Source organism: Eublepharis macularius, chromosome 2, assembly GCF_028583425.1.
Source record: "Eublepharis macularius isolate TG4126 chromosome 2, MPM_Emac_v1.0, whole genome shotgun sequence".
In the NCBI taxonomy this organism is placed as follows: Eukaryota; Metazoa; Chordata; class Lepidosauria; order Squamata; family Eublepharidae; genus Eublepharis; species Eublepharis macularius.
Window position 1 is genome coordinate 84,228 of NC_072791.1, and position 23,339 is coordinate 107,566.

Consider the following 23,339-nt stretch of genomic DNA (forward strand, 5'->3'; position numbering starts at 1 on the left):
ACTTACGGTAGCAGCTTGGAATATGCATCTGTGTTTACAGAATTACTAGATTTTGAATTACGGTATTTACTGAAACAAAATGGCGAATGGTTCCACCTTTTGAGTGTTTTTGTGAGCTTATTAGACATGTACCCTTACTAGGGAATCAGGCTGGTCTACACATGGAGCAAAATAAGGTGATCAGATCCTGATGTGAAGTAGACCTTGGAAGCTAAGGATCACATTTTTGCATAAAAGAAACCTCTCTGTGAGTAAAAAGCCTAGGTTTTAGCCCAGATGTTTGGTGTGTTAAACTTTAATGGGCTTAGACTGGAGAAACTTTGCTTAGAATTGCACTGCTAGACTAGGCCAAAGTCTTGTTTAAATCAGTGAGATTTAGTTTTCAGTACACATGTTCAGGAGAGTCCTGTTGAATTAACAAAAATGTTATTATTTAACAGAAAAAACATTCTTTTAATTCATATAGCAGTTATTTTTGTATTCACTCTACGCATCTGAAAGAGAGAGAGGACACAATAATCCAACAGGAAAGTCTCTTGTGGAAGTCTCTTTGGGGTGAATGGGATTTGCACAAGCGCATTTATTTTGTTACAGAATTATCCCTTTTTTTCTAATGGGATGTGTACAAGAGAAGTTCTCAGGCAAAGGTGCCCTTTATTTCTGGCTTTGTAATTAACACAGTTTCTAATGAAGGATTTTAGTATCTGCTAAGAGTATTGCTAAACCTTCAGAGCTCCCATTTAAATGGGTGCTGCAACTTACAATCCTTCATTCTGAAGTTCTTTGACTGAACCATCCTAAGTGATATCACATGTTTATATAGGCTAAGCAAATAATATTTTTAAAAAAGAAAAAGAGCCACTCATTCATGGAAACTATTTTTTAAGATAATCGGGATTATAACCACCCTTTGATTTAAAACAATGCAATGCTCAAAGAAATTTGGTAACAGGAGATAAGTTTGCATATACAAAATGCAGATTGTTATGTAATGAAATCAGTATAATGAACCAGAACCACAAGTTGTTGAGAGAAATAAAACAATGGAAATTGTTAGAGCATATTGCCTAGTAAGAATTGCAATTCTTTCTAGTTCTCTGTGTGTACGTGCATGTGCTTTAACTTTTGACTGAGAGGCGGGTCTCATTTAAGATCTTAGCCTGTTTGTATAGTGGATAAGGTTTCTGTACTGAAGTCCCCTTATGACACTGTTTGTTTACATTTTTGAAGCTTAATCTTGGAGAAGATGTGAAAATTAACATCGACTGGAACAAGTTTCAACATACAGCACCACTCCAGCCCATGTTGCTCTTTAATGCTCTGCAGCAGCATATTTTAGATTTACAGGTAAATGTTTTGTTGTACTCTTTTAAGTAGAAGAACCCAAACTAATCCTTCTGAGCAAGCTTGCGTGCTGCAAAAATCTCAGCTCCTTTGGTAGGACTCCTGGATAAGGGTATGGTGTGACTGTATTGCACAGTTCACGTTCTGTTGACTGTCCTAAAGGACTTAAACCTATTATCTAATGCGGTTATTAGAAGAGTTATGGGAATTGCATTGCAGGCAACTGTGGGTAAGTAGACTGTACAAATGCAGTCCTGTTGATTTCTGTGCTTTCATTGTAAATGCAGTACATTTCCATCTGTGGTGGGTTATAATTAAGCAATAACACGGCAGGTGTGTGTCATGCTATGATAATGATTCCATGCGTTGGGTGAGTTCTGCGGTTCGTGGAGTGCTTTCAGTGGATCAAGAAGTGGCATTATCCCAGCATGAAACATCCTGGTATGTCTTTGCAATTAACCATATTTTCAGCACAGTTTTTTTATTTCTAAGTAACTTCTTAGACATTTAATATTTCAGCTCATCATGCAACCAATTGCTGTGTTACATTGTTTTTATTTGACTTTTTAAAACCTTTGTTAATGTTAAGTCATACTTCTTGCCTACTTTAAGCTGTTGTCTTGGTTTGCTGCTAAGCATAAATCTTGCAGCTTCTGCATGGAACCACAAGACAAACATATTTAATGTTGCCTTACTATTGAATTAAGTTGTTGGGAATATCTCCTGTGCAAGGCATACTGGAAAAAGCCAGGATGCTATTACATATCTCCTATTTGTTCTATCAGTGCTTAGATTGCAGAAGTTTCAAAATGATTGTGCCCTCATACAAGTGTCTATGTTGTATCAAAATAAAAATGTAAGAATTTTTTACACTTAACGGGGCTGCAAAGAAAGAAAGTGGATTTTATGTCAGTGTACCAAATAATAGTATAATTTCTTAAATCTCTGTGTTATTCTATTTCAAACTACTTGCTAGTGCCAGCTAATACATTCCAGTTAGTAGTGTAAATACAAACTTTTGAAGGAGGGAAGGAACTATAGTTAATATTTCATATATCTTTTTTTGCCAGTTTTACAAGTATTAATCATTTGAATGAGATGAGAAAATAAATAGCATTTATTTAGCTTTCTGTGGGATTTCGCCATGTTGAGAAAAGCACACGTCTGGAGCGCAGTGTTTGTATTCTCTCATGCATTTTGGATGGCTGCTGTTTCAAGTGGAGACGTTGCCAATGATGTAGTGTTTAAGGCAAGAGCTTTAACAGAGTGAGAGTCCTGGCTCTCATGTTAAGAAGGAAAAATACTTAAGCCTTAATGTTCTGAGTAAGCAGTTGAATGACATGTAAATTAAGTGGTATTGGTGCCAAAGGCTGTTGCTTTGATTTGGTACAAAACAGATGAGTAACAGGCAGATTTACTCAGATAGTCTGGACCCTCTAGAGAGTGTGGGTTTTTTTTCATACATAGATTAGTAAAAGGCAGTGATCAGGAGGGCAGTGACTCTCGGAGATGCTATATTTTAATTCCAGTTTGATTGGATTATGCATATAAAGGTAATAAATAGCGTGTGGCCTCCACAATAATTTTAAGCATAATTGTTTTAAAATTCCTGTTTTAAAAAAGTATTGTCAGTTTGAGCTTAATATCTCTCTCTCTCTCTCTCTCTCTCTCTTTCTTGCTTAGCCATTTATAGAAAAACTCCAGTCTTTGATTAAAGAAAGAACCACTATACCCACTGATGATTCTAGTAAGACAGAAGGCAGAAAGTGTGAGACTAATTCAAATGTAACAGAGGGAGACGTGCAGATGGAAGTGAAAGATACAGCCTGTGGTTCTGTAAGCCCGAAAGAGACTTATGTTGATTTAGACCCAGAAGTAGTACAGATAAAAGCTAGAAAAGCTGAAGTAAGTGACTCTGGGGCCGTTCCCTCCCCTAGTCTAACCAATTTCACTTTGAATGGCAATAATGAAATCTAAATACAAGTTGTTCCTGTTACCTGCAGATTGACAGACGAATATCAGCCTTCATGGAAAGGAAACAAGCTGAGATCAATGAAAATAACGTCAGAGAATTTTGCAATGTTATTGATTGTAATCAAGGTAACTATCCGGTCAGGGTTTAATGCTCTTAGTCCTTCAAGCATGATTTTTCACCCCTTAATTGAACATCTCTTTTTTTAAAAAAAAACTTTTTGTAAAAAAGCAAAAGTAGATCTTTTTTAAGTACAATGTAAGAGTTATTTGTTAGACAAAATTCAGAGAATATCTTTTAGTTTTTTATAACACCATGATCTTACACTTAGCTGAGTTCCAGTTATTTAAACAAAACTTATTTCCAATTTAAATACTGTCCTTATTTCATATTAGTCCCAATGGGGATTCATGGGGTTCAGCTGTAGAATTGATTTGTATCCCTTTTAGTAAGAATCATATTGAAGAAGAGATATTTAGCTTGTTGGGAAGGACATCCTGAAAATAAATAGGAGGACTTACCCTTTTTCCAGGATATGCTTTGTCGTGAACAAAATCCAGCGTGATGTTTTGTTTATTTGTTTCCTACTCATTGAGAAGGATTTTCTGAATCTGGGTGACTCCTCCAATCATCCCCAGAATGCCCTTCCTTGGAGAAAATCTCTACGGTATAACTAATGCTTCTTTCTGAAATATTCTCATACTTTCCCTAGAAGATGTAAGGGCTATTTTCTGTGTAAGTAGTTTGGGGTGAAGTAACTAGAACCCAATGTGAACATTATCTGCGGCGACTCTTCTGCACGCTGTCTGTTCTTTGTTTAGCCTTTGTTTAGCCTTATCTGTTAGCCTTCTCCGTTCAGTCTCTAGAACATGGGATTTAATAAAAATGGCAGTAATGATCACTTATTTTTAAAAACTTCCTTAGAAAACAGCTGTGCTAGAACTGATGCAGTGTTCACACCTTATCCAGGATTCAAAAGTCACATAAAGGGTAAGCAGTACTATTATCATTGCTATCAATATATTAAATGAGGGATTCCTCTAAAATAATTTTTAAAGACAAGATAAAGCACACAGTTAGTATGATAAGAAAGGACTATGTTTTATTAGGTGCTTGAGCCAAGCAGAAATGCTTTATAAGAAATGCTTTATAAATACATTGTTTCACAGTACAACTGAATCTCTCTCTCTCTCTCTCTCTCTCTCTCTCTCTCTCTCTCTCTCTCTCAGAAACAGAGTGATGTGACATATGCTTAATCATATGCATGTTTATCACTAAATACATTGGGCTTTATTCATAAATGTTTGCACTAAACTGCTGTTTTAGTTCATTGTATAAGCCACGAGCAGGCGTCTTATGTGGCTGCATTAGAAATGTTTGCCATTACGTATTCAAAAGTAGCTTTGCTGATATATGTGTGTGTGTGTGTGCAGTTTTAATTAAAGGAAATTCATCAGCTGTATTTCTATGCCCCATTCAACTCAGTGGGACTTGCTTGAAGTAAATGTGATGGAGGGAGGCAGACTAGATGTGACAATGTCCTTGTGGCTGCCATAAAGATGCCACAGCCATTTTAAAGTCATTTAAAAATGCCAGAAGCAGCACAGCAGGCTGAGGTGTCCCCCCACAGCACTATCAAGTGCTGAAATCCACCCCTTGCATTTTTAACAGACTTTAAAATGATGACACGTTTTGCTTTTGCTTCACATCTGTTTTTAGCAATTTTAAGAGTTTTATCCATCATCCGTCTAGGCTTCTCCTTTATTTTGGCTAAAGGAATAGCTTTTGCACATTCTTCCGTAATAATGTTTTTGGTTTCCGTTCACTATCAGTTCCCTTCCAGTTCCCTAGTTTCGTAAAGCAAACCGGTTCTTTACATGGTCTTCAAATTGTTCAGGATTCTCGTTTAGATTATATTTTGGCTTTGAGGCTAAATGTTCTCTTTAGTTTTATTCTGGTTTTTGATATTAACAGTTGGTGATCTGTACCACAATCATCTCCTAGTCTTAGTAGAGAGAATAAAGCAAAATTATTGGCTTCACAAAAACCTTTGAGTCACTCTCCTGCTTCATTTTGCAGTCCTAATCCAAATTTTCCAACGTTTGATTCTACTTTGTCTCCTACTTTTGTATTCCAGTCACTTGCATTCCAGAGCATCATTTAGATGTATGATCAGTTTCTTCCTGGACACTTGCATAAAAGCTTTCAATGTCTTCCTGTTCTGCATCTATAGTTGGAGCTTAAATTTGAATGGTGGTTATGTTGATAGGCCTTCTGTGAAGTCTGACTGATATTATTTGGTCAGACTTTGCATTATAGCTCCTATAGCTTGTGCTATGTCTTGCCTCAATATAAAAGACATGGAGCTGGGGATCCCAGTACTCCGAGGATGAGGGAGGTATGGTGGTGGGACACAGTTTTGGAGGGGAAGGCTAAGGAAATATGGTATGGCTTGGTGTCCTTCCAACCTACATCCTGTCCTGAGGCATGCTAGTTTTGGGGCTAGGATATTGAACAACCCTCCTCCGACACTGATGTTGCACAATGCCAGGTCCATAAACAATAAGACTGGAACACTGCACAATTACTGTGCAGTGAATGATATGGGCCTGGTATGCATGACCAAGACCTGGGTGGGGAATGGTGAGATGATCACCTTGAAAGAACTCACCCCCCCTCCCCGGGTTCTTGGTCCTTCATCAGTCCTGGACAGGTGGCATTACTCATATGAGAGTCTTTCTCCTCCAGGCCACTCCCCACCCCAAAGATTGCTGGTATTGATTGTGTGAGCCTGGCATGGAATGTGGAGGAGAGTTTGGCTGTCTGTTTGGTGTACCAACTGCCTAGTGCACCCAGCAGCAACCCTATCGAGCCTGTTGGAGGTGGTGGGGGGGTAGACCTTGAAGTTTCCTAGGCTTTTGGTCTTGGGGAGACTTTAGCATCCCCCCACCATGATACTACCTCCTCACAACAAACCTAGTGTCTTCCATTGTGACACTGGGGCTCTCCCACGTTGTATCAGCTGCCGCGCATCAAGTAGGCCACACACTAGATTTGCTCTTTGGTATGGGGTTTCATGTTGATCTTGTTGAATTAGAAGCAGCGCCATGGTCAGATCACTTTGCCCTGAAGGCTCGTCTGAGTATGCCGTCTCCCCGCCGCGCCCCCCCCCCCCCCCGCATAGGCGGCAAGCTGATTTATGCTCATCCACAGAGCATAATCACAAACCCAAAGGAAGACTGCACCAAGAAATCCGAATGAGATTGAAACGTGGAAGGGCAGCCATGAAGGAACTAGAAAAGATCCTTAAGGATAAAAATGTGTTGCTGAAGACCAAGATCAAGATAATTCATACTATGGTATTTCCTATTACAATGCTTGGATGTAAAAGTTGGACTGACTGGAAAAAAGTTCTTTCATTTGTAATGTTTAATGGAGGAGAGTTTTACAGGCACCATGCATTGCCAAAAAGACAACTAAGTATGTTCTAGGTCAAATCAAGCCTGAATTCTTCCTAGAAGCTAAAATGATGAAACGGGGGCTATGTACTTTCGCCACGTCATGAGAAAACAAGACTCTCTGGAAAAGACAACAGTGTTGGGAAAGTTGAAAGTAGTAGGAAAAGAGAAAGCCCCAACAGCACTGAATTGACTCAATAGGAAGCCACAATCTTCAATTTGCTGTCTATAATAGGACGTTTTGGAAGTCATTAATTCACAGGGTCACCACAACTTGGAAGCAACTTGACTGCACATACGTACACAAAATGAAGGCAGTGTCCTTGTAGTTGCCAGAAGGATGTTGTAATGTCTAATTTATCCCTAGGCTTGCTAGCATTCTCACAAATGACTGGGTTGGATCCAGCAATTCATCACTGCAAGCATAGAGGCCTTCGCCTCACGTTGCCTACTAGCACTGGTATTCAGAGGTTGGCTGCCTCTGGATATGAATGTCATCATGCCTGGTAGTCATTGAAAGATCTAGCCTCCATAAGTCTTGTTAACCCCTTTTTAAAGCCATGCATGCTTATGGCCATCAGTACATCTATTGGCAGGGAATTCCACAATTTACTTGTTGAGTAAGTATGTATTTCCATTTGTCTGTTCTGATAAACCATAGTTTGATGATGTACCTGAGCCAGAAAACTAGCTTAACCTCAAAAGTGGAAAACTCTAAATTAGTTGGCCATGCACATGGGGTGGAGAGAAGAATACCAACAAAATTTGAGCTTAAGGATCTCTTCTCCCCCCCCACCCTGCACTGTGAAGTTCAAATAGATGTGAACCATGCATATTAGTAGCAGTGAGTACAGTTGGGGTAAAATTGCTTTCCATTTCTAAAACTTGTGGCTGTTTTTTGTGTAGACCCTTCAGAGAGTAACTGTTTTTTATAATCTATTGAGAGTAGTTGGCTAGATAGTAAAATGATTTCTTCTTGGTTAGACTATTTTACCTGGGTGCTTCTTTTACACCATGGCTGCATTCAGTTTACCACAATAAATCACAGTTTACAAAGCATAGCTTGATTAAAATAGTAGGATGGAATTGTTTTAGGGGATCAAACTAACAAGCACAACATCAAGGTTTTGGTCTTAACTTATAAAGTTCTAAACGGACTGGGACCAGCATACCTGAGGGACCGCCTCTCCCCGTAGGTATCCTGGAGAGCGCTTAGATCAGCAGGTAAACCTACTGGTGGTCCCTGGCCCCAGGGAGGCTCGACTGGCCTTGACCAAGCCAGGGCATTTTCGATCGTGGCCCCAACCTGCTGGAACTCTCCGTTGGAGGACACTCGGGCCCACCAAGATCTTGCATCCTTTCGGCAGGCCTGGAAGACAGAGATGTTCTGTCAGGCATATGGTTGAAGCCAGCATTAGATCCACTAAATAAGCCTCCCTGTTGGTCTCCTACCAGCAGGGGTGCCACATGGCCATCTGCCACATATGCATGAGTAGTTACAGAATACTAACTCAGAACTCCAACCTTTTCTTGTATATGGTGCGCAGTGAAGGATGAAGGGGGCCCCATCTTGGGATACTGGAATTTATGCCTGTCAGCTTTTGACTTGCTGAAATATTATGTTTGTGAGATTTTACTGTTTTTATCATTGTATTTTTATTTATTGCTGTAACCCGCCCTGAGCCTGCTTGTGGGGAGGGCAGGCTACAAATTGAATTAATAATAATAATAATAATAATCTGAATGCAGGCTGCCCAACAAACTGTAGTTTGCAGGTAGGCACTAAACTGGATGTGTAAAGAATGGTCGCATGGGATACTTATGTGGAATTTTTTTCTAGCATCATGTTTGCAAAGAACAGGAGTAATGACAATAACAACAACATTCGATTTATGTACTACCCTTCAGGACAACTTAATGCCACTCTCAGAGCGGTTTACAAAGTATGTTGTTATTATCTTCATGACAATCACCCTGTGAGGTGGGTAAGGCTGAGAGAGCTGTGACTGATCCAAGGTCACCCAGTTGGCTTCAAGTGGAGGAGTCAGGAATCAAACTCAGTTTTCTAGATTAGAGTCCTGCCACTCTTAACCACTACACCAAACTGCCTCTCAAGTCAATAATAAAAATTAGCAACACAAAAGTGAAGTATATAATGCAGTATGACAGCTGCTGCTGGAATAGAAAGTGGTGTGGGTATAGACTAGCTACCAACAAACTTGGTTCCAGCATACTGCGTTTATTATCAGATGTCCAGAGCTACATGTGTGGACTGCAAAGAGCATCTCAGAAATACAAATTATGCAGAAATGGTAAATTTGGGTTCTATGGAATGGATTGCTTACAAAAGAAGAAAAACTTTATGAATGCTGAAAAAAAATCTAGAACCTGTTTTTTAAATGCTTTAACTTAAAATTTGCTGCTTGGCCACCAGGGCTCGGTTCTGTTTGTAGTTATTCTTTCCTTCTTTGTGTATTATTTCCCCTTCCTCCTTTTTTGTTTAAAATTATGCATCAGTGATTCCAGTCATGCTGCTGCAGTAAAGACAGTTGAGGATGAATGATCAGAATACAATGTGAATGGACTTTATATTTACAGGGAAATTGCGGATATCTTTATAATGGGGGTGTTGCTTATTTTATGTATTTAGCTTATTTATAGCCTGCCTTTCTCACTAAGACTTGGCAGATTAGAGTACAGAAAGAAGAGAAAATGTAATCATATAGCAGGACACTAGAAATGCAAAATTAAATGACAATGTGAACAGCAAACTGCCCAGGCTGACGTAGTGTTAGTGATGCAGAATGTGGGTTTACCAATGCAGTACTCATTCCACACTCCTGTATGAAGGCACCCTTCAGAACCATTCTGTCCCACTGCAGTTCTTATTCCGTTGCAAGAAATGCCCTCCTGAACATTATACTTTGCACATTTTGAGGAATGATAGTACTGTGGGAACCTTCTTGACCTCCTCAGGCAGACTGTTTTGCAAGATGGGAGCCCCCACGGAGAATGCATGTGAGTGTGCAGTTGCTGATCTTACCAGTTTGCAAGGAGAAGCCTTTAGAAGGTTTGGCTTAGATATCAAAGCTGCCATGTGGAGAAAGAGTCCCACAGGTATGCAGCCATGAAGGGCTTCGTAGATGATAACTAGCACCTGGAATTGAGCCTGGTAACTGATCGGTAGCCAATGGTGTGACAGCAGGATGGGTGTGACACGCATGTTTAGCCTGATACTACTTCTCAATTAATACAGGAAAGGTGGAATTTGGAATAGCGATTGCAGTTTATGGCAGATATTATATGGTTGGGGATGAGAAAGCTTTATATTCTGTCACTATATGGTGGTATGTATGACTTCTTTTCTTGGTGTGTAAAGTTTAATCCTGTCCGTCCTTTTTAATTCTAGTTTCTCGAGTTGTAAATACCTACGGCCCTCAAACTAGAAATGAAGTTGCTCATGGGTCCAGTCATAAAGCTAACACCCTCCTTCGTGACTGTGGGAATCAAGCCATAGAAGAGCGACTGCAAAATATTGAAGCTCATTTAAGGTTACATATGGGTTAGTAGAGAGGCTTTTTATATTTTGGACTCCGTACATTGTGATTCTTTCAGAAACAGGCAAAAATGTAAATTCATAGCATAATCGTACAAAAGGCTACACTTGTCTCCCATATGCTGTACCACTTAGTTTTTGGATTCCAAAATTACGGTGAGAAATGGATTAAAGTAGCTGATTCTGGTAGGCCTAAATTGTACAATAAGTACTGTAAATTGCACTGTCTTCTCAACTCCCACGTCCTCCTTAGGAATCATTTCTCTGCAAGTATTCACAATCACTTTCGGCTAGCTGAAAAGTGGCATACTGCTCTGTAATGGTGGCTTAGGATCTTTTTATATATGGTAATAGTAAAAGCCTCTTTTAATTACCTCACATCACAGCCATTGTTACGCTTTTGTATTCTGCTATAATCTCTTGAAGACTGACTTTTTTCAGTTAGTCACTTGGGGTGATCAGCCTGTCCATGGAAAGAGGATTCTATATCCCTTCCCATTGCTTATGGCCCATCCATTGTTCTGTTTTTGTTAAGGGGAAGGTGTCATTGAGGGTGTGTGATAGGGGCTTGATTTGTGGAGACGTGCTGCATGTATATTCCACTTTAGGCTCTGAAGAGATTGTACATGACTACTTAAACTTACAGTGAAATCCTAAGCAGAGTTACTCCAGTCTAAGCCCAGTGGGCTTAGACTGGAGTAACTCTGCTTAGGATTTCACTGTTGATCATCTCCCAGAAAAGCTGAGAGGACAGAGCCGCTATTACAGTTTAACAGACTAATTAACAACCAATCATTACATCACAAACTTTAACAAGAGTGACCTTAATTAATGTCACCATTCATCCATTTTGTAAATTGCTTTGAAGCCTTTATTTAAGTGAAAAACCCACTAACACATGAACCTGCTGGGCAGCCTTGCCAGGTCACTACCACCTTCAGTTTGCTATCTGTAAAATGGAAATAACATATAACTTGCAAGGTTGTTTTGAAAATGAAGATTAGGTGGAATAGTGTTTCCTATCCTAGGTCCAGGATACAGACTAATTGTAAATCTGAAGTACCAACTTTAATTTTGTCTACTGATCATGTTTTGTTTTCAGTACAGTGCACTTACAAAAGGCGACATAGAAAGTATATAAATATAGGTGTTCAAAAGAAGAAAGACTGTAACTATAATAACAAGATGTAGTTAATAATAAATAAATGGAGTGAATGCCACTATACAGGCCACACAAACAATGTGAACAAGCTATTAATTCCATTAATTCTTGGTAAATAGAGTGGCATAAATGATATTTTCTGAGGACCAGAGAAATGGAAAAAGGGTCTTTGCCACCCCAGACGGAATGAAGAGGCAGACGCAAATGTTGGGTACTAAAGGCCATTTATTTGACAACAGCATAATAATAACGGCAAGGGCTAAGCTAAGCGGTACAGGTCAAGCCCTGGGGTCATCCATAGACCTCCGCCCTGACCCGTCTGGGCGAGCTCCTCTGCCCCGGACACAAGCCATCCAAGGTATGGCTGGCACTCGGCTGGCCAGGCGTATGGAACCAGCCTAATAACCCCCTGCCGTCAAACATGAGGGGCCGTACTTGTATGGGAGGCCCCATGCGGCAGTCTGCTCTCTCTGCTGGCAGCCGTCAAACAATACCAGTGATCCTGACAGACCCCGCTTCCCTCACAAATGGGGACGTGCCAAGGGTGCTCACCGGCCCACTGATTTTTTCCAAACTCTATCCTGCCAATGCCAGGGCCAAGCCTCTGCTTATGCCCTTGTGCCCCGCAGGTGGTCTACCACCAAACTAAGCCCTTGTCACAAGTCATTAAGGAAAATGCCATTGCCCTTCACTGAAAGGTGAACCTCATCCCTTCAGTAGAGGTCCGCAAATTCAGCCTGAATTTGCGGATGGGGCAAATAAATCCCTAAACCGCCCTCCATTGCTCTGAAAAAGGCTCTGTTGGCTTTCCGCCTAGCCCGTTCAATCAACTTCCGATCCAAAGCCTCCCACCACACACAACATGGAAGCATTGCGGACCACACAATCATTACTCCTGGCCAGCGCTGGCTGACCACCCGCAAATCGGCCTCTGCTTGGATAGATAGGGCTCTTCCTTCCATTAAACCAAGGTCATTCCCAGACAGGTGAATGACTAACACTCGGGGTGGAGGACAAGTCCTCCCTTCGAACAAAAGTGGAAGCAGGCCCGGCCACCTAAGGCCGCGACGACCCTGCCATTCCACTATGGCATGATCACTCAAACCCAGCTGGGTCCCTACCACCGTTCTTTTAGCCTGGTGGGCCGCCCAGAACACCATGCTGTGCCCAACGATGAGGATCCTCAGCCTCTTGTGGCGCAGCACAGTTTCTGCAAAGAAACCAAACACAATTTACATTCCTGACGGGGCGAACATACGTATGATAAGCGGAGGACTGCCACCTGCCCACCTTCTGAATGGCTGACTCAGGGTAACCCATAGCTGCGGCTGTAGAGGCTGTCCCGATTCTAAATGAGTGGGTTCCAAATTTCACACCAGACAGGCCCAATTTGGCCAGCGTGCGTCCGGTGACCTCCCAGAACTGATATTTTGTGAGGGGTTTTCCATCACAATGACTGAACAACACCCCAACCTCATCCCCTCGTGTTGTCATGTACTGCCACAAGGCGGCAACAGGGCAAATCTCCTTATTACCACAACTCCCCAGCACAATAGCCGATCCCCTCCTTGACTGATCAGTCTTTGAGCAACGCACGGTAATTGTGAGCTTGTGCCCCGAAAACTTAACATCTTGGGCCAGCAGAGCCTTACCTGATTCATCCTTCAGGGATGAAGCCACTAACTCACTTACCCGAAGGGCACTGAAAAATGCAGTTAAAGAGACTGCATGGAACAGCTTCTCCTCAAATCCAGAACTGTAAATGCAACCCCAAAAAGAACTCAGTCCCAACAAGACAGTAGGGAAAATAAGTTGCCTGTCATCTCTTCGATGCCCGGCCTCCCGGGACCAAGCCTCAAACATCTTATTCGAAAATCACCTGTAGCTTCACTGAGGCCCTGAGCTTTACTGGCAAAGGCCAAGGCAGACAAATGTGTCCTAATAGACTATTGTTAATCCCTTACCTCTTTGATTGACACAGAACTGCATCAGATGTTCCACAGGAACTGGCCATACCTGATGCAGCCCTGCCGCCTAAACCCTACAAACTGGCATAACGACCTACCATAAGCCCTCTGCGTGCTGGGTGCCATAGCTAGGTGAATTGCCCTGTATGCCTCCATCTTCCAAACTCCCACAGGCCCTGGGGCATCCGAGCTGGCAGTGAGTCGGCCTTGGGGGGCAAACTGCTGAAAACGCTCCAGCTGCAAGCGAGAGAGGGCATCTGCCACACCATTGTCCAAGCCAGGGACATGCCTGGCCAAGAACAGAATGTTCAATTGCAAGAAGCGGAGCGTAAGCTGCCGCGCTAATCTCATGGCTGCGGGAGATTTAGATGTAAGGGAATTCAATACATGAACAACTAGGTTATCACACCAGAAATGAACGATGTGATTAGACAGGTCCTTGCCCCAAAGGTAGACAGCCACCAAAATCGGAAATAGCTCTAAAAAGGTCAAGTCCCGATTAAGGCCCCTCTCCAACCAGTCAGCCAGCCAATGATCAGCACACCAATGGCCCCAAAAATATGCCCCCAAAACCCAAGGACCCAGAGGCGTCAGTAGAAACTTGAAGTTCAGCTTCCAAAAGTAAATCCCCTCTCCAGAAAGTCACCCCATTGAAAGAGTCAAGGAACTGCTCCCACACTTCCAAATCCTCCCGCATACCTCTGTTAATCCTCAACCTGTGATGGGGTAAGCGGAGAGCTCCCATAGCGTCATATAGGCAACACAAAAACTCCCTTCCAGGCGCTACCACTCGGCACGCAAAATTCAAGTGGCCCACCAGCTGCTGAAGTTCCAAGAGAGAAACTTTGTTCTGCCCTTTCACTAAGGCCAAATGCTCCCGGAGATCCCTTAGCTTCTCCAGGGGCAGATGAAATGTCTGCCGCACTGTATCCAACTCTATGCCCAGAAATGTCAACACTGTGGTTGGACCCTCAGTCTTTTCATGGGCCAAAGGGACCCTGAGGTCCCTGGTTAAGCTAACAAACCCAGCCAGGAGCCTGGCACATTGTCCAGATCCCGCCATGCCTGAAAAAAGGAAATCATCCAGGTAGTGGACAATGCCCCGGCTGCCCAGCTGGTGACAAATGGCCCACTCAAGGAGCTGAAGCGTTTAAAGGCAGCGCAAGAAACAGAACAGCCCATGGGAAGGGCGCTGTCCATGTAATACTGCCCTTCAAAAGCGAACTACAACAACTCGAAATCCGCTGGATGAACTGGAAGAAGGCAAAATGCAGACTTAATGTCGCATTTGGCCATCTCTGCAGCAACCCCACATTGTCTAACCATTTTTACTGCCTGATCAAACGAAGTGTAACGGACTGAGCACAAATGGTCGGGGATGGCCGCAAAATGGCTGCACCAGTGTAAATGGATGGGCCCAAAATGGCCACCGTCCCAAGTAAGGCAGTTGGCCCAAAATGGCCACCGCCCCCTCCCTACACTACACCCTGCCCTAGCACTCCCTGGGCGGCTGTGGAATATCTGGCCACAGGCTCAAGTACTCTGATGTATGTGCAAGGGGGGAGAACCTACAGCAAGGCCAAGCCACCTAGTGGCTCAGGCCCAACTGCTGTAGCATGAGAGAGACACCAATAACCGAGGGCTCAAAGATCCAAACAGTGTTACTGAAGGCTGCTCACTCCAGTCCCGCCCCGCCGCAAAAACTCGCCCACCAAGGACCTAAATGCTCCCAGCCTGTTGAGGCTAAAGCTGTAACCCTGCAATAGGCTGCCTGAAAACCCAAGAAGACGCCTTGGTAAGGCAAGGAAAGCCGCTCCTCCCAGCCACAGCCTCCCTGCCTCCCCGAATGCCTCTGCTCCACGCTATGCCCTGAAGCAAAGAAAAACCTGCCAGTGCCTGGCGGGCCGACAGAGCCCGCTACTCGCCTCCCCAAAATGCCTCCGCACGTGCTCCCAAGAGCAGTGCTGGCTGCTGCAAGCTCTGCTGCTTCTGAGCTGCACTGAGCACGCCGCCTTGACTCTCACCACTGCTCCGACGCATGCCACCGCAGTAGCCTTCCTTGCTCTCCCTCGCCACTTGGAGGGAACACTCCCACGTCTCTCCTAGCGAACGGCAACTGCTGGGGAGTAACGAACGGAGATGCCTAAATGGCCTTAGTGCCACCCATCCCCACATACCCGTATGCCCGGGAGAGCAAGCGTTGCCTCTGTCTCTGCTAGGGCGGCAAAGAAATGGCTCCCAGCTTAAGGTAGCAAGCTGTAAGCCGGTAATGCCGCATTATTGTTTGAGGGTTAGACTCCAAAGCAAAACATTAAAACCACTGTCTCTTAATTACATTTGGTACCCTGAGTCAATATTCAGTATTCATGTGTATGCAGGGAAGTTTCCAACTGGGGTCCAGGCTTTTAATTTTGCTAGGAATTCCAGCAGGATACTTCTCACACAATTTCAAATTCATACAGGTTTTCCCTCTCTCTCTCTCTCTCTCTCTCTCTCTCTCTCTCACACACACACACGCACACACACATTCACATCTTGGGTTGGAAGAGTAATTTTATGGCTTTCTACTCCAGCTAGCTTTTTTGATACTTCTCTTCATTTTTGAAAAAAAAAATTATATCTAGGTGGACCAGTGCCAAAAGACATTTATCAGAGAATTAAAAAACTTGAAGATAAAATTCTTGAATTGGAAGGGATGTCGCCTGAATATTTTCAGTCTGTTGTAAGTAAGTCTTAAATCTCTTGCCCATTCATAGCCATATCCTGATGAGGGGGGTATGCATTTGTATAAAGGAACAAATAGTTGTTCCAGTTCATAAACTTGCTGCAGACCCTTTCAATGCTTTTCATGCTGATTTCATTATTTACTTGAGGTCAGGCTACCTCAAGCAGTTCTGTGGGGCTCTGCACTGGGAAAATTGACTTGTTTTTATTTTATTTATTTTACTTTACTTTATTATTTTATTTTATTACCAGCTACATAAGTGCAAATACTTCTTTTTATAAGAATTGATCTACTTATGTAAGGGGAAAGGATGCTGGTGGGGTTCTCCTGATATCCTTCAGATGGGGGTGGGGTGTGGATCGTGTGAATTCAAAGGTTCCCCTACATGGTTAAAACTAGCACATTAAGAGAAAGCTGAGCCAGAACCCTTTTTTGTTTTTCTGCAGGTGCCCCAATCCAGAGAAAAGTGTAGATCAGTCAGGGGTGCATGCAGAGAGTCCCTTCAAAAAGGTTAAAATCTCACTGATCAGCTGTTAGGGAAGACATGCAACCCACTCACTGTTCCGTTCCCAAAAAGCAGACTGTCAGAATTTTAATCTTGTGCAACTAAAATGGTGCAAAACCAAATTACTCAAAAAGGCTTTTTACTCAGATAGGAAGGTGGTATTGTAGGGAGGAGGTCTCAGATGCTTCACTAATGAGTTGGGGACCATAGACTTCACCACTGTTTCCTTATGTACTATCTGTTGCTTTAAACATGTGCTCCTATGAGCTACCTGTGCTTCATGTTGTCTTATGTTAGTCCTAGAATTGCTTATACTCTGTTTCAGCATTTCTTCAACTCTGTATTGGATTACTGCTAATGTTATGTCTTTGTAAACGTGTATTTATTTACCGTATGGCATTGTTTATGGAAATGTCCTTAATATTGACTGAACTAATCTCACACTGTGTAATCTGCCCTGAGTCTCAGTGAGAAAGGTGGACTATAAATGACAATAAATGAATGAATGAATGAATAAATAAAACTACTGGATTGTGCGGGACAGATGGAAATAAGTGCCCCTATTGCTCTTATACCAATCTAGTTGGATTGGTATAAGAGAGTTTTTTAGAAGGAGAGAATTCAGATACTAGTATTTCCTGGTCATAGAAAATAGACCCCCCCCCCCGGAAATTTACAGGATTGCCTTCTCCTATATGAACTTGTCCAGATGAAAATCAGCATCAGAGGTTCTTCTTCCAGGTTCTTTCACCTTCAGAATTAAGTCATGGCCTTCTAGTCATGGGACCCTGTTTATGCTGTATTTTCCCTGATAGCTTCTTAAGGCGCCAACATTCTTTTTCACTGAAAGTGCTACATTGAGATGTGTTTGACCTTTAAAGTTTTCAGAATTGATTGGTATTGATTGGGAGCAGGGCTCATTTCAAGGGGGAACATACAGGAACGCAGTTCGGCAGTTCCCCAAAGAGGTCACATGTCAGGTAGCCCTGCCCACCTGACTCTGTGCAATTTTGGGCCTGTTTTGGCCAGGATTGGGGCTGAAACGGCCCAGATCAGGCCTCTGATGGGTGGTGGATCACTCTTCCTCTCATTAGCGGCCTGATCCTGACCATTTTGGGCCCATTTTCAGCCCCTTTTTGCCATTTTGGGCCCAATTTCGGCCCTGAACAGCCAGGATTGGGTCCAAAACAGCCGGAATAGGTGATGTCGGGGTGTGGCATATGCAAATCAGTTATACTAATGACACACTTCCAGTGATGGTAAGAGGCGTGGCATATGCTAATGAGTTATGCTAATGAGTTCCTCCAGCTTTTTCTACGAAATGACCCCTGATTGGGAACCATCCTAAGCTGCTTTGTTATTTACTCTTAGTTTTAGCTTGATTTTATTGTTTCTCACTTTGGGGACTTTTTAAAGTAGAAAAGTTATTTACCAAGAAGAGATGGGTGAGGATTTCTTATTGTCATAGATAATAATTTATTGTATTTGTTTTACCTATATGTAAAGATTTACTTACATTTCAGTTTGTTGATGTTTTGTAGAATTTATCTGGCAAAAGAAGGAAAAGCCAACCGAATCAAGTGAGTGCAGTTGATTCATGTATCTTCATACCTACAGATTGGGAATTCAAAAACACTCCTTCCCTTTCCATCTCCATGCTCCTCTTTTGCTAGCTTGTGGAGTAAAGTATCCTGCCTCAAGTAGTTTAAATGTTTTTATGCACACACATTGTTTGTCAGTATTCATAGTGTGTGTCCTAGAAAAAACTTAATTTTGTAAGTTTAGAGATGATGTTTGTTCACATGTGATCACTTAGGCTCACCATCAGAAATTCTTCCCTGGGGAAAGGAGTCCAGACAGCTTTGGTAGTGTTTGAATCTGCTTATTATGCTGTCTGTTGGCTTGCATGGGAAGCCATGCTATTGCATCTCCTTGGGACCAGTATTGCTGGCATGTGTGCTTCTTACACAGTATTGCACACCTGCAAGGAATTACACCAAAGGTTTGTCTGGCTCAGTATCTTGTTTTCCACAGTGACCAACTAGATGCCCTGCAAAATCCACAAATAGGAATTGAAGGCAACGACTCGCCCCATTGTTGCTCTCCAGCAACTGATACTCAGTGGTTTGATGTTTTCAGTGTGGAGGTTTCATTTTATCCCTCGTGGCTGATAGCCAGTGATAAGTCTGACTTACATGAATGTTTCTTCTCCTCTTTTAAAGCAAAAGTAGTATCCATCATAACCCCAGAATTCTAGTATTTTTGGAATGAGCAGAAAGTTTCTTTCCACTTAACAATTCCTGCTTTCTCTCTCTCTGTTTAATAATCACCTTTCAAACTAAATATTCCAAATACCTTTCACCATTGGGAAAAGCTAGTCCCATTACATGGATTGACTAATTGATATTTGTATTTTGTTAGGTTGTCTTATCTGTTATCTGCCTTGGGTGTTCTTTTCAAACAGAAGGGCAGGATATAAATGGAACAAATTTTCACTATCATCTGACAGTGCTGCCATGGTATAGTGGTTGGAGTGTTGGACTAGGATCTGGGAGACTCAAGTTTAATTCCATATTCTACTGTGGAAGCTTGTTAAGTGGTCTTGGGCCAGCAGACACACTCTCAGTCTAACCTCACAGGGTTGGAGTAAGTATAAAATAGAAGGGAGGAGAGTTATGTAAACTAGTTTGGGTCCCCATGGGGAGAAAAGTGGTATATAAATGAAGTAAATAAATCCCCTAGTAGTACTGGATCTCAGTTATTGAGGGTGGTTGGAACTGAATGTTCTTCTTTCTAGTTCTTCCATCTATCAAGTATTCTTTGTCTAGCAATGAAACATTTGGAGCTAGAGATAGCCTACCACAGTCATAGTCTATTAAAAATATTTGAAGCTGTGCTAAATGTTAAATTCATGTTTCCTTTCTAAATTACAGAACTATTCTTTGGTTGAACTTGATGAGAAGATCAATGCACTTAAACAAACATTACTAAGAAAAACAAATGAAGACAGGCCCAAAGTGGTTGATCAGCTTCTCTGAGACTGATGTGATTTCATTGTACTTTCATGTGTGCTTAATTCTTTTAAGATTGTCTGAGTACTGTTTATGTAGGCATTGTAGAAAGGAAACTAAACAAGTACTACAAACTTGTTTAATTGATACTGGCAACCGAGATCAAGTAAACTTCTTCAGAATGATGAATGCTTTGGGAGTAGCCTTATGACTATCTTGTCCCTTCTGTTTATAAATGGAAGGAATACTTCAGTTTCACTGTGTAAAAGTAACAATATATTTTATATGTGATGTCTGTGAATCAGACAGTGTCTTTGTGACTATTGTTCTATCCAGAGACTATATAATATGAAATGTGGTTTCTTAATTTAACTTATATAGCTTTTTGAAATAAATGAAAGAGAATGATAAAACTTGTGATAACTAGGAAATCAACTGCAGTTTTCATGATGGATTTAATGGGATTAGGATTAATTTAGTGGGTCTTCTGATGGAGGAGGAGAACAGAGGATTCTAACTTCGGTTTGTAAATTGAAGGAAGAGTTACCCACATAGTTTGTACTATTCAGCAATGTTCACTGCTCTGAGTGGGCACTAATCTGGCCAGAAAGGTGGTATATAAGCACACTGTTGTTGTTAATTTTGTTTACTTTGTCTGACAGTGGACCAATGGTCCTTCCCAATCTTTGTTATCTTAAGGACCTTCAGCTACAGATGCCAGAATTGAAGGTGTAAAGTATGCATCTCCAGTAAGCTATAGGAGATACAAAAGGAAGAAAATAATCTAAACACTCTATACACCCAGCTTTTCAGCAGCACAATACCAGTACTAGACCCACTGCTGTCACACCAAGTTCATTAATAGATAAAAAAATGTAGTTATGGATATTTTCAAGAATATTGCGGACAGTATTATTGGGCAGTAGCAATCATCTACTTGAAGGCTGCTGTGTGGCATTTTGCTCAATGACATGTCCTAGAACCCATCTAAAGGAACCTTATACTGCTTTGCAATTTCTTCCGTATGCATCCTGCCTCCTTTTACAGGGGAATAGGCAGATCAGCAGTTTATATGTCATTGTTGATGTCTGCCACGGGTGTTGAGGCAATCATGCTTATTACCTGTGGGATTTTTAGTTTCAGTGCTAGGGGAAATGAAACAGTGAGCATACAAGCTCCCTGTGAGGTTGTCTGAGCATTTCAAATTCCAGTTAAATGGATAGATCAGAATAAGTGGGGCAATAGGTGCTGCTATAGGTTTGTTAAGAGTACAGACCAATAGGTGTTCCACTTTCCCACATTGAGTGTCACATTGTTTGTATGTCTTTATATGCTTTTATTTCTGGTTTAACTGTTTTAATGATGGGTAGTTGTTGTTTTGGTTAGTTTTAATTATTTTAAAATGTGGTTTTATTATGTATGTTTTAATTTGTTAGCTGCCTTGGTAACCTTTATAAAGGCAGAAAAGTGGGATGTACATTTTGTTAAATAAATAAATAAAATGATCAGACTTGTAACTAAGATTGGAGAGAGAGTTTTACAGAGGTGAGCTCCATTCCTCTCTAATTGAAAGGTGTCTTGCTCTGAACGCACATTAGCCTCAGCCATGCACTCTGGGGCTCACTATAGTGTGTGGATAGAAACTGACCTGTCTTAGAAGGTATATGTTTGGCTATGTTAAAACAAGAGGCGTTATGAGCTGATCTGTTCTCCCTGTCTAACTAAAGCCTTACCAGCCATTACAGTTATCAAAAGCAATGGCAGAGGCAGTGCCTAAATAGTAACAGCCTTGGACTGGAGGGGAGAGGCTAGCCTCTCCGTCTTCTGTGTTCGTATTCATAAACACCCAACTAAACTTTGGGGTATGCTGTGCGCATGGGCTACAGAGGACTATTGTTTCTGAGGAATAGGGGTATTTAACCCTTCTATGTTGCACTATTTCCCCATTCTAAATTGCCTCCCAGAAACCTGGCTAATAGCTTTGGTCAGTGGAGGGCAATTTAGGACATGGAAATAGAACAGGATAAAAAAGTTAAGCTCTTCTCACCCAAGGCCAATTTCCAAGTCTGTTGCAGATGCACTGGGAAATCTGATCACAGATCATTCGTATCATGCATGGTTTGACTCTTAGTGATATATAAATGTGGTTCACACACTGTATGATGGTTTTGCAAAATTACTGATAAGTTGGTGGGATGCTAGTTACCCATGCCATATGTATACTTAGATATATAAGTACATATATGTAAATTCAAGCAACATTTCATATATATTATGGTGCTAGGATGTGTTTGGAAGGCAAATGATACAGTCACCTTGCTAAAGTTAAACTGTTTGGGACCTGGTCCTTGCCTGGATGGAAGACCTTCTGGGAGCTCTATAAGTGCCATGTTGTCTTCCATGATGGAAGAATGGTGGGAATACCTGTTAAATAAATAAATGACCCATGTGATGATATTCTGCAGTTATTACATGAGAGGGATTGATTTCCGAGTTAGTACCTATAAAAGGTGGTTCTATGGATGTCCCACTGAACCAGAATGGATTGGAAAGTTCCTCTCTCTAGATACAAATGTCCAACCTTCTTATTTAAATCCTAGAATTATATCCAGAATGTAGGTGTGAAAAGGGGGCAATAAATTCTTCTCTCTGTGCTTTAGTGTCTGAATTTTGATGGAGTAGTTTTGATTTTTGTAGCAGAATTACAAGAACACTAAAACATCCTGAACTACAGCACGGAGCATTTTACAGATGATTAAAAATAAAGATCTTCTGCAATACGTTTGCCCTGAATGCAGTTTTCTGTTCCTGTTTAGTCATTCGGGCAGTTTTTGCAATAGCTTTTGTTCAGTTAGTGTTAATCTTCACAATAACAAGCACAACTGCACAAATTAAATATCCCACGAGGACTGTTATCCATATTATCCCTAATGTTACACTTGGAAAAACAGCAGCACTGGTTAGTCTTTCCTTTATTGTCTGGTTCTGGAAGGTCTGTTTTTCCTGCAAGTTCTTTTGCGAAGGGAGTGATTCATCTCTAGGAGGCTAATTTCTTACAGCCGAGTGCAAGATTTTAATAAATAAACCAAAAAGTGAAGTGCCCTTTTGAACAGCCCTCACATCAGCGGGAAATATGAGTGGTTCGGGAGACTTGAACCATTCACTATTCTAACATTGTTTAGAACAGTGATAGATTTTTTTCTTAATAAATCATAAGTGATCTCTTTGTTGGTTTTAATTAGAGAATTGCACTACCACTGAGGAGTTTTCACTCCTGAATGCTGAGCAAATAATCTGAAATAAAAATTAAAGGGGGAAGCTGATTGTAAAGCACAATTTTGCAATAGATTTTTAAATGTCCACCTATTAATGCATGTCATCAGCTTCAACCTGACACAGGTGCTATCTTGGAAATTAAGTGAAAAAACAGCAACAACCTGAATTTAACTCCCTTCTGTTCCTTAATATCTTTAATAATTCAATCATTAAAAATAAACTAGTAAATCTTTGGAAATTGCCATTCTGACATATCACTACTTGGCACAGTTGCATGAGGGTAGGAAAAGAAATTAGAAAGGGGAGAGGGTAACCCATAATCTGATAAGGAACTCCTACTAAGAAGAGTTAACCAACTTTCTT

At 41.5% G+C, this 23,339-nt stretch overlaps 1 protein-coding gene across 2 annotated transcripts in view; it reads left to right on the forward strand.

Moving 5' to 3' along the window:
- The window catches only part of LOC129325157 (MAP3K12-binding inhibitory protein 1-like), a 35,181-nt gene extending 13,976 nt beyond the window's left edge, over window positions 1–21,205 (forward strand). Inside the window, exons 2-9 of one of the 2 annotated variants that reach the window (XM_054972728.1) lie at window positions 1,231–1,347; window positions 3,028–3,249; window positions 3,348–3,444; window positions 4,241–4,306; window positions 10,184–10,336; window positions 16,084–16,181; window positions 18,231–18,269; window positions 19,623–21,205. In XM_054972728.1, coding sequence (XP_054828703.1) covers window positions 1,231–1,347; window positions 3,028–3,249; window positions 3,348–3,444; window positions 4,241–4,306; window positions 10,184–10,336; window positions 16,084–16,181; window positions 18,231–18,269; window positions 19,623–19,727 — 897 coding nt within the window. In that variant the 3' untranslated portion in view covers window positions 19,728–21,205. Of the gene's footprint in view, window positions 1–1,230; window positions 1,348–3,027; window positions 3,250–3,347; window positions 3,445–4,240; window positions 4,307–10,183; window positions 10,337–16,083; window positions 16,186–18,230; window positions 18,270–19,622 lie in introns of both variants that reach the window. The other variant, XM_054972729.1, reaches the window with a different exon arrangement.
- Window positions 21,206–23,339: the final 2,134 nt, after the last annotated feature.